The sequence below is a fragment of the Puntigrus tetrazona genome, chromosome 24 (genome assembly GCF_018831695.1).
Source record: "Puntigrus tetrazona isolate hp1 chromosome 24, ASM1883169v1, whole genome shotgun sequence".
In the NCBI taxonomy this organism is placed as follows: domain Eukaryota; kingdom Metazoa; phylum Chordata; class Actinopteri; order Cypriniformes; family Cyprinidae; genus Puntigrus; species Puntigrus tetrazona.
The window spans coordinates 15,285,614-15,308,572 of NC_056722.1; the positions used below are offsets into that span (position 1 = coordinate 15,285,614).

General features: G+C 35.4%; 1 protein-coding gene across 1 annotated transcript in view; it reads left to right on the top strand.

Moving 5' to 3' along the window:
- The window catches only part of asap1b (ArfGAP with SH3 domain, ankyrin repeat and PH domain 1b), a 53,979-nt gene that overhangs the window by 20,168 nt on the left and 10,852 nt on the right, over positions 1-22,959 (top strand). Inside the window, 17 exon segments of the mRNA XM_043225954.1 lie at positions 5,096-5,168; positions 6,319-6,464; positions 9,555-9,629; positions 10,125-10,174; positions 10,445-10,574; positions 11,450-11,535; positions 12,831-12,906; positions 14,446-14,532; positions 15,181-15,189; positions 15,429-15,529; positions 15,635-15,704; positions 16,969-17,056; positions 17,302-17,350; positions 18,512-18,675; positions 20,614-20,747; positions 21,656-21,747; positions 21,915-22,101. Of these exon segments, the coding sequence (XP_043081889.1) occupies positions 5,096-5,168; positions 6,319-6,464; positions 9,555-9,629; positions 10,125-10,174; positions 10,445-10,574; positions 11,450-11,535; positions 12,831-12,906; positions 14,446-14,532; positions 15,181-15,189; positions 15,429-15,529; positions 15,635-15,704; positions 16,969-17,056; positions 17,302-17,350; positions 18,512-18,675; positions 20,614-20,747; positions 21,656-21,747; positions 21,915-22,101 (1,617 nt within the window).

The following is a 22,959-nucleotide window of genomic DNA, read 5'->3' on the forward strand; positions in this document are numbered from 1 at the left end:
GATTAATTTTATTCATTTATTATTTAAACTGAATGACCTAAACTGTAAATCCAAAATGTAAACAACAACAACAGCATCGATTCAGAGACTTTGCCATTCCATGTTTTTAAAATGAAAGCATGCATCGTACTGCTCAATATTGTATGACAACTGCAGCACTAATTAAGGTGAAAAACAAATCACAGTCAATAAATGATTTAACAGTTGTTTTTCCCTCTCTGCCCATCTATTGTGGCTAGATAGCTTCTTAGCATTATGTTTGGTTGGACAATGGAGTTAAATAATTTTCAGGCTTGGTAATGCTCAGGGCGTAAACAGTGTCCTCTAGCATCAGCGTGGCTCTCGGTATGAAGGAATAGTAGGAGGATGTTGTTCAGCCTGAGGCACGTCTGTGTCAGCCTCATGCTGGATTTAGCATCTGGGTGGAGGCGCTAGTGGTGACTGTTGTCGCTTGCCTTGAGGCTTCACCACAGAATCCAGAAGTGCCAACTTCCTCTTTAAAGCGAGCACAGCGCAGCCTAGTTTAGCAAGCTCCCTCAGAGGCTCACTCATTTGGCCCCTAGAGACTCTGCATGCTTGCTGTTCTAGCTTTCTAAGCACAGAAGCTGAGGAAACTGATCTTTTTTTATGTGTGGTTTTTATGTTTGTATGATTTCATATGATGTTTTTTTTTTATTATTAATATTTATTCATTTATTTGTTTCATCATTCATTCATTCAAGTATATTCATTTTTATATGTATGTATATGTACAAATAATCCACACAAAATCAGTATTTCAATTAATATCTTTTGAAAAGAAAAGCTGCATGCGAAAAGAGTTTCGAGGGGTGTTATGTGGAGAGGATATGTGGTTAGTGGCTTTGTAGTATCAGCATGCCATCACCATTTTGGTTACAGGTTCTCTCTTGTCCTATTCTGCCGTAATGCATTCGCAATTATTATTATAAAGCGTTCTGATTTTGAATGATGATGGTCCATATAGCCCCTTATTAACAGCTGTGATGCACCTAGCTTCTGTGCCTGTCACCGCTGCTGCTCCACTGTGCGTCATAGATGAAAGAGTCACGTCTAAAACAACTAAATGCAATGGATGAAAAAGAGAAATTAGACTGATTTGTGGATTTAGCGAAAGGTTAAATATTTCCATTATGCATGGAAAATTCTAGAGTTGTGTGTCTAGGGCACAAAGAGGATGTTGCTAGTCATGCATGCTGCGTTTAGAACTGTTCTTTTGTCTCTTCCTCCTCCTTTTCTCTTTTGCGTATGCTTACAGCTGCATCAGGCCTGAAAGTATCAGGCTGGAACGCAAGTGATTCTTCATAAAATCCAAACTATGCTGAATACGCCCATAATGCACACAACTCCAAGGATTTGGCTTTGGCTTTAAAGAGTTTTTCTTGTGTTCTTTTGAAATGGCTGTTAGTTTCCTGGAGTAGTGGAAAAAATAAGTGATAATTCACTGTGTCGGAGACCTTAGAAGCTAAATACATTTGTTTTTTTCCTTCATTTTTCTGTCAAGGGGAAGGATTGCTTCCACTGTCGGGAAGAGATGTGAAATATGTATAGGGACATTTGCTCTGGGTGGAGTGGGGCAGGCTTTGAAGCAAACTTGGTGGACTTCCAGGGTAGGGCCCTATGATTTCTGAGATGGACTCGTGGAATCCAGTCATAAAAATGGAATTGACTGTATAATGTGGAAAGTCACAGAATTTAGATTAAAAAAAATTCTAGTAGTACTGTACAATCAGACATATGGGCAATATGGATTGTTGTTTCCATGGTAACAAACACTGAATCTAGAAAAATTAACATGACACAGGATTTTTGAAAAAGTAAAATGCACATTGATAATTTGTAACAATGCAGTGCATTTAGTTGATCAGTATTAAAACACTGGATCTGGGGAAAATACAAAAGATATGTAACCAATATAAAACTTCACAAATATATAATATTACTAGGTAATATTATAAAAAAATAGGTTTAATAACTTACAGAATATTTTAAAAAGCCATTTTTAATAACCGTTAAATGGGGAATATTAAGAATATGTCATTTATTAATAATAAAAAAAGAAAAACAAACATGAATAAAATGTTTAATATAGGTGTAGGTGGCATTTTGGTTTTATGTATTGTGTTTAACAGTATGTTTTCAAACTTGGGTTGGTTTTTGCACTTATTTTTGGGTTAGGAAGGAAATGCTTGCTCTGTGTTGACTGGATAAGAGTGTTAGCAGGAAACATGTAGCAGCCTTTGCCAGTGCACTTTGACTTTGACCTCCTACAACCTAAGTCTTTGGTCAACCAAACATTCATCAGTCAAGAAATGTCATTTGGTTCTTTTTGTATCAGCAGCCAATGAGCTTGCTGCTTTACATTCAAATACTCAGCAAGTGCAGTAGCAGCAATCGTAGCACACTTCAGGTTCCCTCCACCCTTCCCCAGCTCCACCTGTAGAGATCTACTACGGGTGATTCACGCATGTCATTCATAGGTTATTTCATATGTTATATGTGCAGCAGCAGTATTTATTAAATGCATACAGCAGTGGATGTAAGTCTTGGTACTTGATATTTACTTTAATTTACTAATTTACTTTTTAGCCAATTGATCGAGAAGATAAAATCTCATTGTCAAAAATCCTACTCTTCATAATTGATAATGAACTATTCTCTAGTATTTTGCTGTGCATTTTCAAATGCTTTAAGTTTGTGTAGATGAATTCATTTGGAAGTTAAACGTAAATTTTCACAAAAGAAGACACACACCAAAGCATCTCTTTTTGTCATCTACTACCGTGTTGCTAGGGAATTTTTTCTGCACCACTGGAAAACAATAAAACTAGCAGGCCGTGTTTCACTTCAGTGTGGAGAGCTGTCAGATTTCACTGAGAGGTGAAGATCTAAACAGGGCTTGTGCAGTCTCGCGTTGTGTCTCTAAGCTATTACAGTGGCACGACATCAACATTGTTTTAATTGCATCCACTGTGAGATGGGAATACTGTATTTTACGCTTAATAAACAAACATCTGTCACTAATTTAATTGCCCAATTTTCATTCATGGTTATATTCGAATACATTTTCAGTTTAATAATGCTTTTGTTGAGTGAATTGTGTGTCCTCAATCAATCAAAGTACATTTATTATTATAATTATGCTTTGATGTGACTTGTATTAGGTATGGCTGAAAATGTTCTTTCAATTAATGAATCTTCCCTATGATCGAAGCAGAATATTCTTAAATTTAAATTAACTGTAATCTGGTACTGAGTCGTCAACAATTGCTTTTAATCATGGAATATTTTAATAAAATTAATTTAATTTACAAATGTTTAGAATTTTATATATATATATATATATATATATATATATATATATATATATATATATATATATATATATATTTAACCATTTATGTTACTTTTTTTAAGTTCTTGCTTATGCTCACAAAGACTTCACCGTAGATATATTTGATCAAAAATACTGTAAAAATTGTAATATTTTGAAATAATATTATGTATTTTTATGTATTAAAAACTGGATCGATAACTATATTACTTGAATATATTAATTTTGTATGGTTAAAAAAGTGAATTTTGTATAGATTATATCTTCATCTATGATATATATATATATATATATATATATATATATATATATATATATATATATATATATATATATATATATATATATGATGATATACTTCATCAGTACTGCAGTACAGCAGTCTATTTTAATCATCAATTCAAATAACAGAACTGATACCATACTTCATTTTTGTGAACTCAAGGGCTTCATCACAAGTGACCTAAATTCAGAGAAATGCATGTAAATGTTATGATTTTATGAAATACTGATGCAAATACTGTATTACCTTTAAAAATCGTGATGCACATTTGATTTTCTAGCACTGAATATGAGCCGCATTTTACCATACGAAACCAGTACCATACAAAATATTTAAGAATCAGAATCTAAAATTACATTTCTGAATTACAGACAGACACACAAACTTTGGAAAACGAAAAACAAGTCAGGTTCGGACTACAATGCAATCATTTTGATAGAGGGAAAGAAGAGACAGGAGATTTATAATTTCAGTACTGGTTATATACATATACATTACTTAATTCTGAAAATTGGTCGATGTAATGGATTTTTTTTAAATGTAAATACTTTGCAGCACATGTTTTTACTGCCAGTTAGCTATTCAACTAGCAAAAGCTGTTGAAAAGAAAAACTATTAAACTGCATAGTTAGCTTAGGGAATATAAATTCATATGCAAGCAAATGTTCCTGTATCAATAGCAATATGTAAAAATTGCGGCTTTTGTTACGTTAAAAGGACTACATATGTATGATGTTTAGAGGATGAAGAACAGACTTTTAAAGCTTACAGTGAAGAATGAAGGGTTAAATGTTCCTGTTATTGTAGCCTCCCATGGCACACTGCTTACTGACTGATAACAGCTTCTGTCGTGTATCATCTGTGTTGGAAACTCATTGTTTAGTCCCATGTAGAAAATGTGTTTGTGTGTGTGTGAGAGAGAGAGAGAGTGCTGATTAGCTTGCATAAAACTAAAATTCCGATTTTTGCATTATTTTTTATTTGTGTTCGCTGTCTGTTAAGAAGAAAATAAAGCAGAAAGCAGCGAAAACATGTTGCATGCCCAAATAAAAATGCATGACCAAAATATTGACCCTGTGTAGCATTACTGCAGCTCTAACACAATATACTTTTAAATGTCAGCGCTAATAAACAGGATGTGTAGCTGGCTGCAAATGTGTTTGACAACACAATAACTTGCTCAACAAGATCTCACCAAACTGTTGCTCTGCAGTTTGCTGTCCCTTCTGGTCACGCTGACACAACATGAAATCGAATTTTTACAAAAATGTAGAAAATGTTTTGTTTACTTGAGTAATTCTGTTCCTTAGTTGAATGGTTAAAAGAATTGGAGTCAGTATAGACTAATTCTGTGCATTGCACCGATTGTTTGTGGTTTATAAATATTTAGCATCAAATGTTCTTACTGTCGCGATTTGTACATCTTCAGTGACACCCATCTCTGATTTGTTTGTCCACAGGCTTTGGATCAGGACAGAACGTCATTGCAGAAGGTCAAGAAGTCAGTCAAAGCTATTTATAACTCTGGTCAAGGTATGTTTACAACAACACACGCAAATGGTGGTTTTTGTTAAAGCTGTAATACAAACACATTTATTAAATTCGGAATCGCTAATATTTAACAGGCATTGCCTTGTATATGGTGGTGTGCTGTATTTTTTTGTGACTGCGGATGAATTTGCTTGTAATATTGTTTAAACCAATGGCTAGATTACATTTAGCATGAACATATGAACATGTTTCTGGATGACGCCACACCAGCTAGTTTCATCCACCCCCACAAACACCCACATGCCTAATCTTTTTTACACTGCATGGATTTATTATGTGCTCAGGTGTGTGTGTTTTTCCGTATATCATTCTATTAAAAAAAAAAAAAAAAAAAAAAATATATATAATATATATATATATATATATATATATATATATATATATATATATATATATATATATATATATATATATATAAATATATCTCACCACACACCAAATTCTATGTTGGAATTTATTTAATTTCTTTTTCTTGTCTTTTTTTAATTAATAATTTTTTTGTTTGTTTATTGGCAATTGGATACATATGCACAGTTCAATGTACATATAAAACTGACACAATATATATATATATGTATATGTATATGTATATATGTATATGTGTGTGTGTGTGTGTGTGTTTGTTCTTACAATGTTTTATTTTTATTTTTTGTTTTTTTAATAATTATTGTTACTTTAACTTTTTATTTTTTTTTTTTTATTAATCCAGTAAAAATGGACCATTGTTTCCACAAAATTATTAAGCAACACGTTTTTTTTTAACATTAATAATAATAAGACCAAATTGGAATATTAGAATTATTTCCGAAGGACCTTGTGACACTGAAGACTGGAGCAACGGTTGCTAAACATTCTGCTTTGCATCACAGCAATAAATTACATTTTAAAATACGTTATAATAGAAAACTGTAGTATTTCAGTATAAATCTTTTTACTGTCTTTTTCATCAAATAAATGCAGCCTTGTTGAAAGAATCCTCCCGACCCAAAGAGTTTTTATGCTAGTGTAAAATAAAATGCATTGATTTACCATACATTTGCGCAAGGATCTACAATAGGCTTGAGCAAGGATTCGTATTCAAATTCATGATGTTCATTTGTTTGGCTCGTGTTCATTTGTGGTCTTTTATCAGATCATATTCAAAATGAAGAGACGTATGCCCAGGCTTTGGATAAGTTTGGAAGTAACTTCATCAGTCGGGATAATCCAGATCTGGGCACGGCCTTCGTTAAGTTCTCCACTCTGACCAAAGAGCTCTCCACCCTCCTCAAGAACCTGGTGAGTCCTTCATACAAACATATCTTAAAGCCAGAACAAATGGATTTAAAAGTGTCTCTTTTCTTGAATAGAAAGGGATCTATACAACATCCTTGTTTGTTCTCCACTGGTGAGTGCACCAGTGAAGTCACTCATTGAACTGTCAAAACACAGATCGTTTTGGTTAGTGCTGAAGCCCAATGTAAGGACAGATTTAAGCATTTACTGCATACAAGATCCCTTTAGAGCGAATCAGCCTCTGTGAAAGGTGTTAAAGAGCTTAAAGTGTGTGTGCTTCTACACAGGCTGTAGAGTTCTCTGCGTTGGTGTTGAAGGCGGATGCGTTCAGAGGACAGAGATGTGTGAAATGTGTGAAAATTGTGTGTCTGGTGGATGTGTGAGCGAGAGGGGCTTTTGTAATCTATACCGCTCTCTCTTCGTGGCAGAAACGTGGAGATAGAGCCATAAATTTTGAGTGTAGGAGTTGCAGTAGCTACAGCGCATCTCCTTTTCACCCTTCACACGCACACAAACACACACATTCCTAAATCACTGTGTGAATGCTGGCGAGCGTTGCGGAAGGGAAGTCATATCTTTGTGAGTGGAGGCTCACTGCTCTACACAGCTGCTCAAGGCAAATGAAAAAAGGCAAATGTGTTACTTTTATTTCTATTTCACTTTTTATCAGTGTTCTGTCTAAATTGTAATTTTCAGAGTACTTTTAGTTGACTATTGACCAGATGTTGTCAACAAGAGAGAAGCTTTAAAGGTCCTATGTCATACACCTTTTTGGATTTTTATTTTAGGTGTTGATGTGCTTAAGAATATATATTTGGGTCAATTTTGACCCGTCTAGTTACTATTCGTGAGCCTCTCTTCTGATTGGCCAATCAAACTGGACGACGTCACAATTAAAAGAAAGTTGCTTAGGTGGCTCTTTCAAAACAACACAGATGCTGACTGAAAGCAAACAAAAAAATGACTTTATTCAACATCTCAGCACCATGGCGTCATTCATTTTGTAGAACATGCATCTGTGGCAGCAGCAACACAAGGGTGTGCTTTTTTCGTTCACATCAAAGCATAAATATACAGCTGACACAGTACCATGTACACTATTTGCGTTCAGCTGATACTCTCCAAAGTGGAGCTATGGTGATGCTACAGTGCCGAAAAGTAATTTTTTTGGTTTGCTTTCAATACAAAAAGTATTCTCATTGCTTCATAACGTTATGGTTGAACCACTGATGGCAGATTGACTATTATAACAATGTCTTTTGTACCTTTCTGGACCTTGACGGTGTTATTTACTTGGCAGTCAATGGGACAGTTACAAGCCTCCCAGATTTCATCCAAAATATCTTAAATAATGTTGCGAAGATGAACAAAACTTTTACGGGTTTGGAACAACATGGGTAACCTTAACAAAGGTAGTAACCCAGCAAATGAATGCTTTACTTCTTACAGCCTGTATAGCAACTGGTATTTTGGCACAAACTGGTTGCTATGTTACATTTTTGCTTAGACTGTATATATGGTTTCCACCACTGTACTTCTGTACAATTGTCTGTCTATTTTTCGTCTTACTGTCATCCTCTCCTGTCGACAACAGCATTAACATTTCCCTGAATCATTTCCTCTGGTTCCTGTTTCATCAGTATATCCTCTCCATTTCCACAATGCCCTCCTGAGGACAGCAACCTCTCTGGAACGCTGATGGTCTAATATAGACAGATCACACACACACACACACACACACTTGTCTTTCACATAGCAGGCTATCAGCATTCACACTGTGTCTGCTAAGCCATGCAACTATTGGCATTGTGCTGTGTGGCTAATTGGTTTCTTCCTACAATTAAGGCTTAAGAGATGTGTTCAAGCTCAATATAGTTCAGTTGTCAATAACTTAGCTGTATGAACTACAGAATTAATAATTTTGGTTTTCTGCTATCACGTCTCTCTCTCTCGAAAGAAGCACTTTGTTGTCTGGCAGCGGTGCTTTTAGACTGTTTTGGCACTAAGCTGAGGTATTTATCACTGTGAAACAAGAGCCTCCATTTAGAGACACTGAAGAATAGTGAGGAAGAGAGGAAGTAGACAGAAATACTACATTATGGTTTGTCTCCCAAATCCCAAGTAAATATAATCAATCTTTTCCCATTTTACAGTTATTTCCAATGATTTATTTTTTCAGTGGCATTTAAAATACATTTAGGTGTTTTATTCACACTGTGCCAGAGTTGTTTTTTTATATATATATATATATATATTTTATTTAATATAAAATAGCAAGTAATAGTAGTTGTCTTGCTAATCATATATCAGTTATTGAAATGTTTAAAAATAATTTCATGGGTGAATTAAATGCTGGAGCAGTTGCCATATTGTTATTATTAGGATTAGTAATAGTATTGGAAATCAGATTCTAAATCGTTTTGACATAAAATGCTATGTTTAAAAAGTTTTCTGTCTTTTAATAAAGTTTTTCTTCACTGTCTGCTGAATACTGTATTTTGATTAAAATACTTTTTGTTATAATAATTATTATAAATGTTATCGGTTATAACAGGTTGTTGGGAGATCAAGCTAAATTTCTTAGAGGCGCACAATGTATCTTTTTATTGCGTGTGTGTTTTTTTTAACAATGTTTACAATATCAGTCACTCTTGGCAAATATACATGAATGCAGTATACAGTGAAAATCATTTTATTGTAATTTAAACGTGCCAGACTTTGTCCCAAATCCGTTATTTTTATTGCACTCTTTTTCTCCAGTTGATGTAAAGCTCTAATAAGTTCTTAGAAGACAATGCCACAGTGGCACAGTGTCACAGTGGGTCCCGTCTTGTTACTTGAGTCCAAACTATCAGGCCTCTTGGGTCTGAAACATTTATGTTGATTAATTTAAAAGATCTGTCTTGGAGTATCAAATGACAAAGCAGGTCTGCTCATCCTGATACGGCTGTGTCTCTTTCAACGGGCTCTTTGTGCGGATGGCTGTATTTGATATGTTTTCTCTTATTTCTTCTGTGCTGTGCTTATGCTGTGCCAAGTGTCATGTATCGTATTAACACAGTCTCCGCTCTGTTTCACCATCTTTTTCTGCAGCTCCAGAATCTGAGTCATAATGTGATCTTCACACTGGACTCCCTGTTGAAAGGCGACCTGAAAGGCGTGAAGGGGGTGAGAAATATTTACAGACCTTGTCCCATAGACCCTCAGACACGCAAAGGCTAAATACCTTTGTGTGCAAAGCTCCGTTTAAGTAAATGGCTCCATGATGTCACAAACTAAACTAGCCCACTGCGGCTTTTAATGTAATGTATTAAAAATCGAGCGCGGCTATTTGTGAAGTCCTGCTTATCAGAATATCAGCAGTCTCCCACACCAACAGTCAATTAGAGCCTGCTATTGTATCCATTGTTACCACAAGTAACATCAACGCTCATATCTATGATTGGTGCTCTAGATATTCATCGCAATAATGATGTGATGAGGCTGTCATTGTTTCTAATCGGCTGTTTATTTTACTGAAAGATTTTTTCACACTGATGCAGATCAGTTGATTTAACTCTGCCTTTGTCCCTGGATTTTGGGTTTAACATCTGCTTTGTTGTAAACATGAGGGAGTCTAATTACTGCACCTGGCTCATTACTGTTTTTCCATTTATTTTCCAGGACCTGAAAAAACCCTTTGACAAGGCTTGGAAGGACTACGAAACCAAGTTGTAAGTTTGCTTTATGCACGATAGCTGAGGGTGTCTGCGTATGCACGTTTGCCCATTCATACCGATTACTTTCTGTCTGTGGGCTGTTGCAATTATTAGATGCATTTTACAGTAATCTAAAAGCACCATCAAAAAGCACGAGCGAGATCATTTTCTCCCCCGCAGATGTGAGATTAATATGAAATAAACACAGCACTCTATTTTCCAGCTGAGATGAGTTTGTTCTAAATATACAAATATTTTAGAGCTTTTTATGATCTCATCTCGCAGTACAAAGATCGAGAAGGAAAAACGTGAGCACGCCAAGCAGCATGGGATGATCCGAACAGAGATCACTGGCGCTGAGATCGCTGAAGAGATGGAGAAAGAACGGAGGCTTTTCCAACTGCAGATGTGTGAGGTTTGTAGTTCACTTTTGTCCCCCTCACCAGAAATATGTTCATTCGATTTTAATTCTGATTCCTGTTTTGTTTGTCTATATTAATTGATTCAATTAGAATTTTTTTAAACAGAAAATTAATTAGTATTTTTGATAAGCAGGTCGTTTTGAGTGCTAATCTATACATTTTGTACATGTACATGGTCATGAGCATGATTTTGTTTTATTTTTATAATAGTGCTGTCACAACTGTGACAGCTGTGACTCATTCAGACAGTAAGCAACAGAGAAAATTCCAGCCAATTCTTGCAAACACGTACACCATAGGCTACCTACTTCCATGCATTATACAAAAACTACTTAAGTGGGAAACTATGTACATACTGTTTTATGAGAAAACTGTGGTTCAAAGGTTATGCACAAATGCATCCACACACTCTCAGATGAGTGGACTATGTGCCATTTTAACCTAAAATTTATTCAGACATACCATAGACCAAAAAGACAGATTAAATTTCTGAGCATAGCCAAAAATTGTTCGCTGGCATGACCTTGCAAGATGTTCTGGAATTTACCTCTCTGGGCTAAACCGGGATTACAATGATGTTTAATTCATTTGTTTTGTGGGCTTGGTTTGTCACTGCATGTTATTTATTTATAGATTTCAGATTTAGAAGATGTTTGTCCTCTTTAGATGCCTCCGATATAACAACATTTAGGCTATTCGAATACGCGCCATGTAGGGAACCTGCTATTTTAGCTAGAATGACTACTTCGAATAACTATTTATTTCAAATATTTTCAAACAAAGATTTCACTTAATCACTTAATTTCATTTGTTCCACTGCTGGGATTACTAGACTTTTGTTGTGACCAAAGTCTGTGTGTTTCTGCAGTACCTAATCAAAGTGAATGAAATAAAGACCAAAAAAGGGGTAGACCTCCTTCAGAACTTGATCAAGTATTACCACGCGCAGTGCAAGTAAGTGACATTTTTGCTTTCAGATGTGTTTTACCCTGAAAGACATTTAGCAAAAAATAGACAAATAAATAAATCGTTTAAGGTCATACATCTGTTTAGTGTGTAGAACTGCTAACATAAGTGTGTATTTGACATGTGAGTGTTAATGGTCAATGCAGAAAGTGTTTACTGATCCATGCAACCTTGCAAGTGTCACTGGCCTGGAGGTCTAAAAAGTGATGAGCTAAAAGAAAGAACTGAAAATGTAGCACTTTTTTCTTCACAGTTTAAAGGTTAAGTCTAGTTTTGTCTTTGAACTATAGATATACCAGCAGAAACCTCCGAGCTTATCTTGCAATTCTAGATTTTGATGGTTCATTAGACTGTCAAAGTCAATTTTCAAGTTAATGTTCAAATGCTTAATGCTTTTCATTTATTTTTGTAATGGTGATTTAACTTTGTAATTATGTTCTGTGTGATTTCTGAAAATTAGCGGACTTCAGAAATCTAAAAGTTCCCGGTGCAGTAATCATTTATCAGTAAAGTGTCTTATGTAGATTTGTGATTGAATTCACTGTATGGTGAAATATAACTATTAAACTCTTTAAGTGTATAAATAAAGTGAGCAAGAGTGGGGCTGCTGCAAAAACTATTTATCACATGTAAGATGCCATCCATAAAGTGTGGAGAAAGTTGTTTTATGAATTTGATTTAGTGCATTTTTCAGTTTTGAGAAATAATGTATGTGTTGTTGGAAATGTGCATACAGTATATATTGAAAAATTGAAACAAAAAGCTGCGATTACATAAAGGACAGAACATTCAGGTTTCTTTTTTCCAAAAGCAACAAATGTTTAAAATTTTAGGTACTCATAAAATTACAATGTAAATATCTCTTTCAAGTTGCAAATATAGGTATTATGACAGTTACTTTGCAAAATGTTAATTATTTAATTTGCTAAAATACATCAAGGTCACATTTATTCAGCTTTCAGATGATGTATACTTTAAAAAAAAGTAGCACGACTGGTTTTGTGGTCCAGGGTCACATTTAAAACTGAAAATTTCCACCACAGGTATCCACAAACCTGAATGTTTTGCTTGTTAGTTCAAAGATTTAAATGCTTCAAAGGTACTTTTGCTAATTAGAAAACTCTACTTCAATACATCGGTAAGCTTATGAGCTAATGATATCTTAACTTATCATTTTTGCTAAAAAATGTTTCCCCTTTTTAGTTGATAGCTGGTTTCAGTATGAAAAATGTATTAAGTATTTTGCTTTTTTTTTTTTTTTTTTTTTTTTTTTTTTTTTACAGCTTTTTCCAAGATGGTTTGAAGACAGCCGATAAGCTAAAGCAGTACATTGAAAAATTAGCAGCTGATCTTTACAACGTATGTACCATATTCTTTAACATAAACATATCTCATATGGTAAAAACCATTTCAGTGTACTTTATGCATTGGACTGTGGAATATAATATTCGAAATATTTTATTTATTTCTGGGTCACATTATAATATTTTGGTTTAGTGTATATCATTTAAAACTGTTATTGCAATCTTTTACTTCATTTTTTAGAGCTGCATTACACTACTGTGTCTTTGGCAACTAAAAATGATTGTGCATTGATTATTACTATACCTTGTTTTACCTTGCTGGACTTGGATTTGAACAAACATGCATGTGGTTCAGTCTCAGTAAATGAAAGTAAAAAATGCAACAACAAATATTAATTCTTACCATAAGAATATCACAATTGTCAATCAATCAATTAATCATTTTTATTTATATAGCACTTTTAACAACACAGGTTATATCAAAGCACTGTACAGTATAAGGTACAAGAGTACAATGACAGGGATGTATAATGACGAAAGTGACCAATTTGTTATTAAATGCAGAGACGGTCTCTGTAATCAATTCGATGATAATCACTAGAAGTTAAGTGTCCCCAACCAAGCAAGCCAGAGGTGATAGCGGCAAGGAACCAAAACCCCATCCATACAGAATGGAGAAAAAAAAAACCTTGGGAGGAACCAGACTCAGTTGGGGCCAGTTCTCCTCTGATCAGACACCCAGCACTTAACCTCCAGTTCAATTTTAAACGCAGCTGTGTCAGATAGTGTAAATGATGTGTGAGTGTGTGTGTGTGTGTGTGTGTGTGTGTGTGTGTGTGTGTGTGTGCGCATCAGGATCAGGACTAATATTAGCGTAGATGCCATTTTTTTTTACGATGTCACAAGTACAACGTGTTTTATAAGAAGTGTTCCAGGTTCCAGCTGATCTAATTAATGCAGCCTAAAAATCCTTTAACGGATTTGAATATTAAAAGTGTATAATTGTGTTATGTGTAGGCTAGGTTAAAAAGATGTGTCTTTAATCTAGATTTAAACTGACAGAGTGTGTCTGCTTCCCGAACAGAGTTAGGGAGATTGTTCCAGAGTTTAGGTGCTAGATAGGAAAAGGATCTGCTGCCCGCATTTGATTTTGATATTCTAGATATTATCAAATGGAGTTTTAAGAATGCAGTGGACGTGCAGGACTATAATGTTATAAGAGCTCGCTCAAGTATTGAGGAGCTAAACCTTTCAGGGCTTTAAACGTAATTAATTAATACGATTTTAAAATCTATCCCATGTTTAATAGGGAGCCAGTGCAGTGTTGACAGAACCGGGCTAATATGGTCATACTTCCTAGTTCTAGTAAGGACTCTGGCTGCTGCGTTTTGGACTAGCTGAAGTTTGTTTATCAAGTGTGCAGAACAACCACCCAATAAAGCATTTCAATAATCTAACCTAAACACATGAATTAATAAATTGTATTGTAAAGTGAAATTTTACTGTACTTTACAACATCATGTTTATGTCTTGCAGCCCTAATACTTGTGTGCACATATGTAACAAGCTGTTTTTGCTTTTTTGTGTAATGTAGATAAAACAAACACAAGACGAAGAGAAAAAGCAGCTCACGGCACTAAGGGATCTCATTAAATCCTCTCTACAGCTGGAGCAAAAGGAGGTAGGTGTAGAGTACGGTGTGCCTCAGGGCTCAGTCTTTTGACCAATGCAAAACTAGTTTGTAAAAGCCAATCAAGTGACTTGTTTGGGATTAAATATAAATATATTCAGTATTTAAAATTCTGTTAACCCTTTAACAATTAGGTTCAATTCTGTTAATCCTTTTAATGGCATGACATCATACAGAAATAAACCTTAAGAGTTTGATTTTGCAGTATATCTGTGAATCTAATGCATAAACCCTCCCTAATGCTCGACCTGTACAGGGGAGTGCCCAGTGCTGTACCATGCTGGTAGCCAGTATGAAATCGGGCTTGCTGGTAACCAGTGTTGTGCCCCACTGGTTGCTCAGAGAAAAGTTGCTGACTCTGTCATGTTTAATAAGGAAAATAAGTGACAATTAATAAGTAGTTAGTCAATAAATATTTGTTTTATGCAGCAAGTCCCAACACACCGTCATGATCAAATTTATAATTTGAAAACATTTAATATTTCAAGCACTTAATTACAGTAACATTAAGATGTTTGTAAGTGTAGTATGCTTTAGTGCATTTAAATGTTTTACCAAAACCAACACACAGCCTACATGTACTATGTTTTTCACACCCTCTCTTATGTGCCTTTTATCCGCTTCCTTTGTGGATTGAAGTCTAGAAGAGTAAGTGCTCAGCATGTATAGCATGGCGCGTGCGTGTGATGGAGATTGTTGTGTGTGCACTATAAATACGTGGCTATCAGATAAAGCTGATGTTTAAAAAATTACAAATCCGTTAAGAAATATTTTTAAAAATCATTACGTATTTTACATTTTTATCAAATGTTGTGTATATAGTGTTTGTTTAAATTGGTGACCTCATAGAGGTATTTATAGCATCATATTTATGTGTTTTTGAGCAGGACTCTCAGAGTAAACAGGGTGGCTACAGTATGCACCAGCTGCAGGGAAACAAAGAGTTTGGCAGTGAGAAGAAAGGCTATCTGCTGAAGAAGAGTGATGGGTACACTCACACACACACACGCTCCAATTACATGTGTTTTTTTAATCAATATGTGTTCTTGCTCTCTGATATGAAAGGTGTTATCATAAAATTTTTGTGTTATAGGTTGAGGAAGGTGTGGCAGAGAAGGAAGTGTTCTGTTAAAGGAGGAATTCTCACCATCTCTCATGCCACTGTGAGTAACCTGGACACATTCATTTGATTTGCTTTGTTCACTATAAATCATGGCATCCTATAATCAGCCTAATAAAACAGAGGTCTGACATTTACAGTAAAAATACTTCATCAGATTTCTGAACTTTGGCTGAAAGTCTCCATAACAACCTAGCCATCCCACTGTGTCCCTCTTTAATGTTAGGTCAGGGTGGGACAGTTTTTCCTCCAGAAACGTTTTGTTTTATGCTTATATCTGAGAAATCAGATTCCATTTCAGAAATGCAAGCCAAATTTCAAAGATCGCCAAAATACACGAAGACAGACAATGGGGTAAAACATGGGTAAACATTGCCTGTGTTTTTAAAAGATGAGGAATTTGATCAAATGTTTATGTTTCAATCTATACAACAAATTTGCAGAGTTTATTCTTGGCAGGTAAGCTAAACTTCAAGTTGAAAAGGTTTCTAATATGTTTTACCTTAGTGGAGCAGTCTGTTTTTTTAGCCGTTAAAATATGTTGTAAGAGATAAAACTGCCTTTCATTCCCTTCATAACACATGTGGCCTGTTAAGTTTTCTTACTACACTTTTAAAAATGCAATATTCACTCCTAAACAAGTAACAGTCAGTCACATTAAAAAAAATTTTGCTCGCTAAAAGGTCAATAGTTCAGTGTGCGTGAAGCACAGCTCACACAGAAGTCACTTTCAAATCAAGCACCTTAATTATAATCAACAATTACCAAAACCATATTGTCAAACCATATTAATAGCCTGACCTGTTTGCACATCTCTGTGCAATAGAGTCTATTTCAGGTTTTGTAGTCAAATCAAAACTTTGCAAGCTACCACCAAGTGCTTCGTTAAGATTGTTTCTTTGTAAAAATGTGTTCTATTGTTTTAAAAGCTCTACTCATTTAGGAATGCACTCTGACCCACTTGCTAACACAGGTACATGTGGTATGAGATGCTGAAAAAAAAGAGACTCAACCGAAGATAGCTTTCTAGTGTGTATGTAAATCAGAAAAATACAGCACAGATGGTGTGCAAGAGTACTTTCTGTTCTGAAAGTACTGCAGGCAGATTGACAAAAAAAAAAAAAATCTGTGGGCTGTAGGCTAGTAATAGACCTACGTTAAATGATTGTCTAACACAATAATATTATCTTTGAACTAGCTTCATTAGAAATTTAAAATCACTCAAAAACCTTTCAATGCTGTTTAGGATGTTATAGCAGGGATATGAAGTAGTCAAGCATTTCTCCTGTTGTCACTTTTCGTTTCAGTCAAACAGGCAGCCTGTCAAACTCAACCTGCTCACATGTCAGGTCAAGCCCAGCGCTGAGGACAGGAAGTGCTTCGATCTCATTTCCCGTGAGTCAACAGACACCAGCAGGGAGATTTTCTTTTCTGGGAAACCGCATGATTTAGTGATTTAGTAGCTTAGTGCAAAGTGTTTATTTACTTTACCATACTTGAATCTTGGAAGAAAATTTTAAATAATTGTCTAATTGCACCATTAATGTGATTTATGATTTTAATCTTATGGGGTGTTTAATTAATGGAAATCACTTAATGTTTATGCCGATGGAATATATTTTATTTGTCATATGTTTCAGATAACCGCACATATCACTTCCAGGCCGAAGATGAGCAGGAATTTATGATGTAAGACTTATTGTGGTTTGCTTTTTTGTTTGTTTGTTTTTACCACTTCGCATCTGTAAGTCACATACTCCGCTGTAAATGGAGTGAATTTTATATATACTGATTAAGGGATATAATTGTGAACAATTATAGTCTACTTTTCTTCTTTGTGACTTCATTGTACTTTTGTTGGCATAAAAAGAGTTTGTGAACTCTCATCTAAAGCGTTTGCTTGATGGTTTTTGTGGGTCCATATAGTGAGAAGTCTGTGATGTGGTGATCAATTGTTTTAAGTTGGCATTTACTCATTGAGGTCACTAAGCTCACAATGACGTTTACCAGACTCTTTAAGACACAAACAATGTCACAAAAAAAGCATCTACCATCTCATAGCATGTCTAAGTATTTTTATCTACTGGCTTTGCTTCTTACCTACATTGCTTTGAGCTCCCTGCTGTCCATCAGAGGACTCCCTGACTGAGCCATTTAACAGCCATTTAAAGGGCTCTTAAAAGCACAGTGGCTGATCAGAATGAGGCCATATAACCCTTTTATACATCAGTACTGCAGTCCTTTCACCTCTACTTTGACTGAAGTCTCTTTTAAAAGCCAAAAGCCGATCTTATGATCTAGCTAACAAGGAGGGATGGAATGCTTTTGAGCTCTGTATAGTATATTGGCCCATTTTTTGAAACATTTTATTTAGGAAAAAATGGCAAAGGGACACAAGCAGGATAATGGATAGGAGGGTCTGAAAGAAGGGCCTAAATGTTACTTTAGCATTTAACTGCTGATTTTTAAGGTAATTCACTGGCTGGTATTTCAACACCATATGTCAAAGTGTTTTAAGACAGCTTGTCAAATTATAAATAGGCCATCTTTTGTTATGCAGCACTTCAGTCAGTTTTAAAACAATGGACCGGTCAGAATAAGGACTGGGTGGGACAATCAGAGACTTTTTACAGTGGCAACTGTGTACAGTTACCATGCAATCAAAACACGATTATTACATTCCTAATAACTAATTCATTATTTACTTTCCCAGTACATGATCCTGTTTGCAGGTCATTCCAAAGAAAAATGTCACACTCTTAATTTTTAGCTTTGTCTTAAATGTTTATGACAGTGTATGACATAAACATTTAATGTATGACAGTGTTTAATGTGTTTTTTCCTCTACAGATGGATTTCAGTGTTAACTAACAGTAAGGAGGAGGCGCTTAACATGGCCTTCAGAGGAGAACAGGGTGGAGGAGATGATGGACTGGAAGATCTCACTAAAGCCATAATAGATGATGTGCTGCGGATGCCCGGAAATGAAGTGTGCTGTGATTGTGGGGCTCCAGGTGCATATCTGCCTACTTGTCTTTCTGTCTAAAAAAAGAAAATAATAATGAATCTGTCCGTCTAGTAAACTTTGCCTCATTTCACTCTTTCCTCTCAGGTCTCTTCTCCTCTTAATCTGTCCCCTTTTTGAATCCCTATTTCTGTTTCTCTCAGTCCAGTAGCAGTGAAATCAGTCTCTCTACTGATGAAGCAGCAGCAGTGTGAGTGTGAGGATCAGGCAGTCAGGACAGACGAGCACTGTTACATCACTCTCTTATGTAATTGGCTCATGCAAGCTGTGCTGAAAGTTCTGAGAGGGCGGCTGCTGCTCCAGGGATTATTTGATCAGCCTCTTTCACATTCATTGTTTTCTCTCTCTGCAAGCTGATAGAGATGTGGCCCGGGAAAGGCCCCTGGGACCTTTTTGCTTGTTTTAATGTTGTTGTTGCATATAAATCAATTAACAATTTATAAAGCTGGGAAATACATTAATACATTGTCAGGTTTACCAGCGAAAAGATTTTTGATGCTATACTGTTATAGCAGGTCGTGTCAGAATCAATTAAGTTATAATTGTTAAAAAAAGTCCACATCACGACTATAACAACAACATAATAATAAACACAACAACCTTATAATTTAATTTCATTTTGTATGAGATGCACTGTAGTCTGAATACAGTAGGTGCAAGTTGGATTATGCTGTTGTACAACCGTGGCGGTTGTTGGTGCATTGCTACGTTGCTGCGTGGTTGCTAAAATAAGCTAGGGGGTTTCTAATGTTTTTGCACATCAGCACGTAGCTACTTTCATTTGCTAATGTAAGGTGTTCTCTGTGGCTGTCAGCAAATTGCTAAGGTGTTTTATGTTGTTGCTAGCACTAAGCACATAGCTACTTTCAAATGCAGTTGTTAATTTGATTCAGGCGGTTTTTAGAATCTTGCTGTATTGCTGTGCTGTTGCTAAAACGGTCTGCGTGGTTGTTAACAGGTTACTGTAGTTTTTATTCTTAGTTCTGTGTTCTGGATGGTTGTTAGCACATTGGCACATTGCTATTAGGTTGTTAAGATGTTCTAGGAGGTTGTTAGCACGTTGCTACATTTTTTTATGCAGTCTATTTGGTTTTCTGGGTGGTTGTTGGCATGTTGCTCTGCAGTTTGTCGGGTGTTGGTTCTGTTTTGTGCACTAGGTGTAAAAAAGAGGTTGGATGATTTCTGAGATCAGATATGCATGTGGCATAGACTGTGTGGGAGAAGTATGCATCATAGTTGCATCCTATCCTTTTAAAATGAACCATTCTAGGGAACTGATTCGTTAATTCATAAATGATGTTTAGGAAGCTTCAGGTGATTTCAAGACTTGAGTCTTGTGAGAGGCTTATAGAGCTGTGTTGATCTCTTATTCTGCTCCTGAGAGCTGAACACTCTAATCTATGTCAAAGTGCATGACTCTTTACATGAGCAAGTCTGTTTAAAAACAGGTTGGTTTAATTAAATACTTCTTAAACAGAGAGATGAATGAATGTATTTGAATGCGAGTGATTGTGTGTCTGGCAGAGAAGAAAAAATGTACAAGTACATCTGGGATTTACTGAGCGTGCAGAGAAAGCTGCTGGAGAAGCCCTGAATCTATATTTAGCAGTTGTGTGTGTGTCCTCTTATCTCTGTCGCCCTGTCACTGGTTCTTGCTCGTCACTGGCTCTCATAGAGCCACTAACACACAAACAGTTTGTGTCGTATTCTCATACAAGCACAGATAACATGGCACTCTAAATTAAACTCTGTTTAGCATTTACCATTCCATCTTCCATCTTGTAGATGTTAAAATTGTGAGTCCAACGAGGACCCCTTGTGGTAAAAATGTTACTTTTCTTTTTCTTATTTTATATATATATATATATATATATATATATATATATATTTATATATTTATTTTTTTTTTTTTTTTTTTTTTTTTCAGATCCCAAATGGTTGTCGACTAACCTTGGAATCCTGACTTGCATCGAATGCTCAGGCATTCACCGGGAGATGGGCGTCCACATCTCACGCATCCAGTCTATGGAGCTAGACAAACTGGGAACCTCTGAACTCTTGGTGTGTTCAATAATGCAAACATATTATTTTTAAAGGAACAATTTGCCTTTTTTTTTTTTTTTTTTTAAATAGGCTCGATCTCCAACTCCCCCAGAGTTAAAAAGTTGAGTTTTGAATCCATTAACCCATTTAGCATAGATCATTGAATCTGATTAGACCTAAAGCATCTCGTTTAAAAATAACCAAAGAGTTACAGTATTTTTGAGTATAAGTATGCTCTCATTCCCACGTGCCTTGGCTGCAGCAGGGACAGTGATATCATGAAGCGCCTGTGGAAAATAGTCCCCAGCTTGCAAGACACGCTCCTTGTGCAAGCAAGAAGGTCTGGCTGTTTTCAGGCGATGCGTGATATCACTACGCCCGCTGCAGCCGTGGTACGTTGGTTGTTACGCTGTTATGAATCTAAACTAAGCTAAAATGAAATATAAACATTAGATGAAAAAACTAAACAAAACAAAACATTTTAAAGCTGGGAAGTTTAAATTAAAGCCATAGTTTGCTAACTAGAAAAATAAACTCTAGCACTAAAATTATTTTTAACTAAATAAATATTAGTAAGTGTTACTAAAATGTGACTACTCTTTAAAAAAGCTATTATAGTATATACGTGTTTTTTTTTTTTTTCAATGGTTTAATGGCTTTTCCTTACAAGAAGCAGCATAAGTAAGTGTAAATGCATTAATATGATACGTCTGCAAGCATTAGGGATATTCATCTCCATAACTGAGGCTCATGCAATATTATTAGATAAATTATAATTTAAGTATTAGAATTAATAATTTAGTTACACTTGAATAATAATTCATATAATTAATATAATTAAATTATAACTAAATTAGAGTTAAAGTATTAGATAAATTATAATTTGGGTGTAATTTATTGTCTTTTATTCTGTTCTTTGCTTTCAGCTGGCCAAGAATGTGGGAAACAGTAGTTTTAATGAAATAATGGAGGGAAATCTTCCCTGCCCCTCTCCTAAACCTACTCCTGCTAGTGACATGTAAGTAAGCATGGCAAAAATGTAAAAATGAATTATTATATTTCAGTTTCCAGTGTATTAAAAAGTCTTTCCGGTAAATGATAGATTTCCCGTAGTTGCACCTTTTTTATGTTTTGGATATTAATTTGAAAACGGTGTTTTATTCCTGTCTTTTAATTCGATCTTAGGACTGTTCGTAAGGAGTTTATCAATGCTAAGTATGTAGATCACAAGTTCGCAAGAAAAACCTGCAGCTCAGCAGCAGCCAAGATGAGTGAGCTATTTGAAGCCGTCAGGTCACATGACCTGCTAGCTCTCATCCAGGTGTATGCTGAGGGGGTAGAGCTTATGGAACCACTACCTGAAGGAGGACAGGTGAGTGACAGCAACTAGTAACTAGGACAGTGGGAAAATAGGGAAAATATTCACCGTTCTATTTAAAAAAATGAAGTGGTCCCTGAAAGCAAACATACTGAGCATTCTGAGAGGAGATAGCAGGTCCAGACGTGTACACACCCTAACTATCACATGACATGATGGATGAGTGACCCATGCGCTTCAGAGACTTTGATGAGCACAGATTTTGTGGTCTGGTGAATTTCAGAAAGCAGACATGCTGAACGTGACTTGAATCCCCTGCCTTGATCTTTTCCCAGTTTTCTGCATTGAGAGACTCTTCGTTCTATCTGCTAATGACTTTGGTAATGCTGCCACCGTCTCAGAGATAAACAGCTGCTTCTGAGTGGGTGCAGAAGCAAAAACATCTAAAATGATTGCTGTTTCACTTTTTATGACGTAGCCTCCGGCCCCGAACATGAGCTGCTTTTAGTTCATCTTTGGTGAATTCCCAAACACGAAGCGGTCAGAGACACTATTAGCTAGATATTTTAGTGGGTCTCCAGCAAAATTGCATAACACAATTAATGTACAAGTTACATTACTATGCTGTATTAAAAAAAAAAAAAAAAAAAAATCTCTGCATTTATTTTATTTGATCGAAAATGTAGTATAAACTGTAATACTGTAAAATATTATAAATAAAAACACTTGTTTTGTTTTTATTGCATGTCTTTGTTGTATGTATTTGTATTTATATATACATAATAAATATATACAGTACGTGCACATATATTATGCAAACAAAAACTTTTAATTTAGATGCGAATTGCAATTAATCATCTCTACTAATATGCCAGTTTGCCATATTTTTGTCCTGATATATAGCAGTTATTT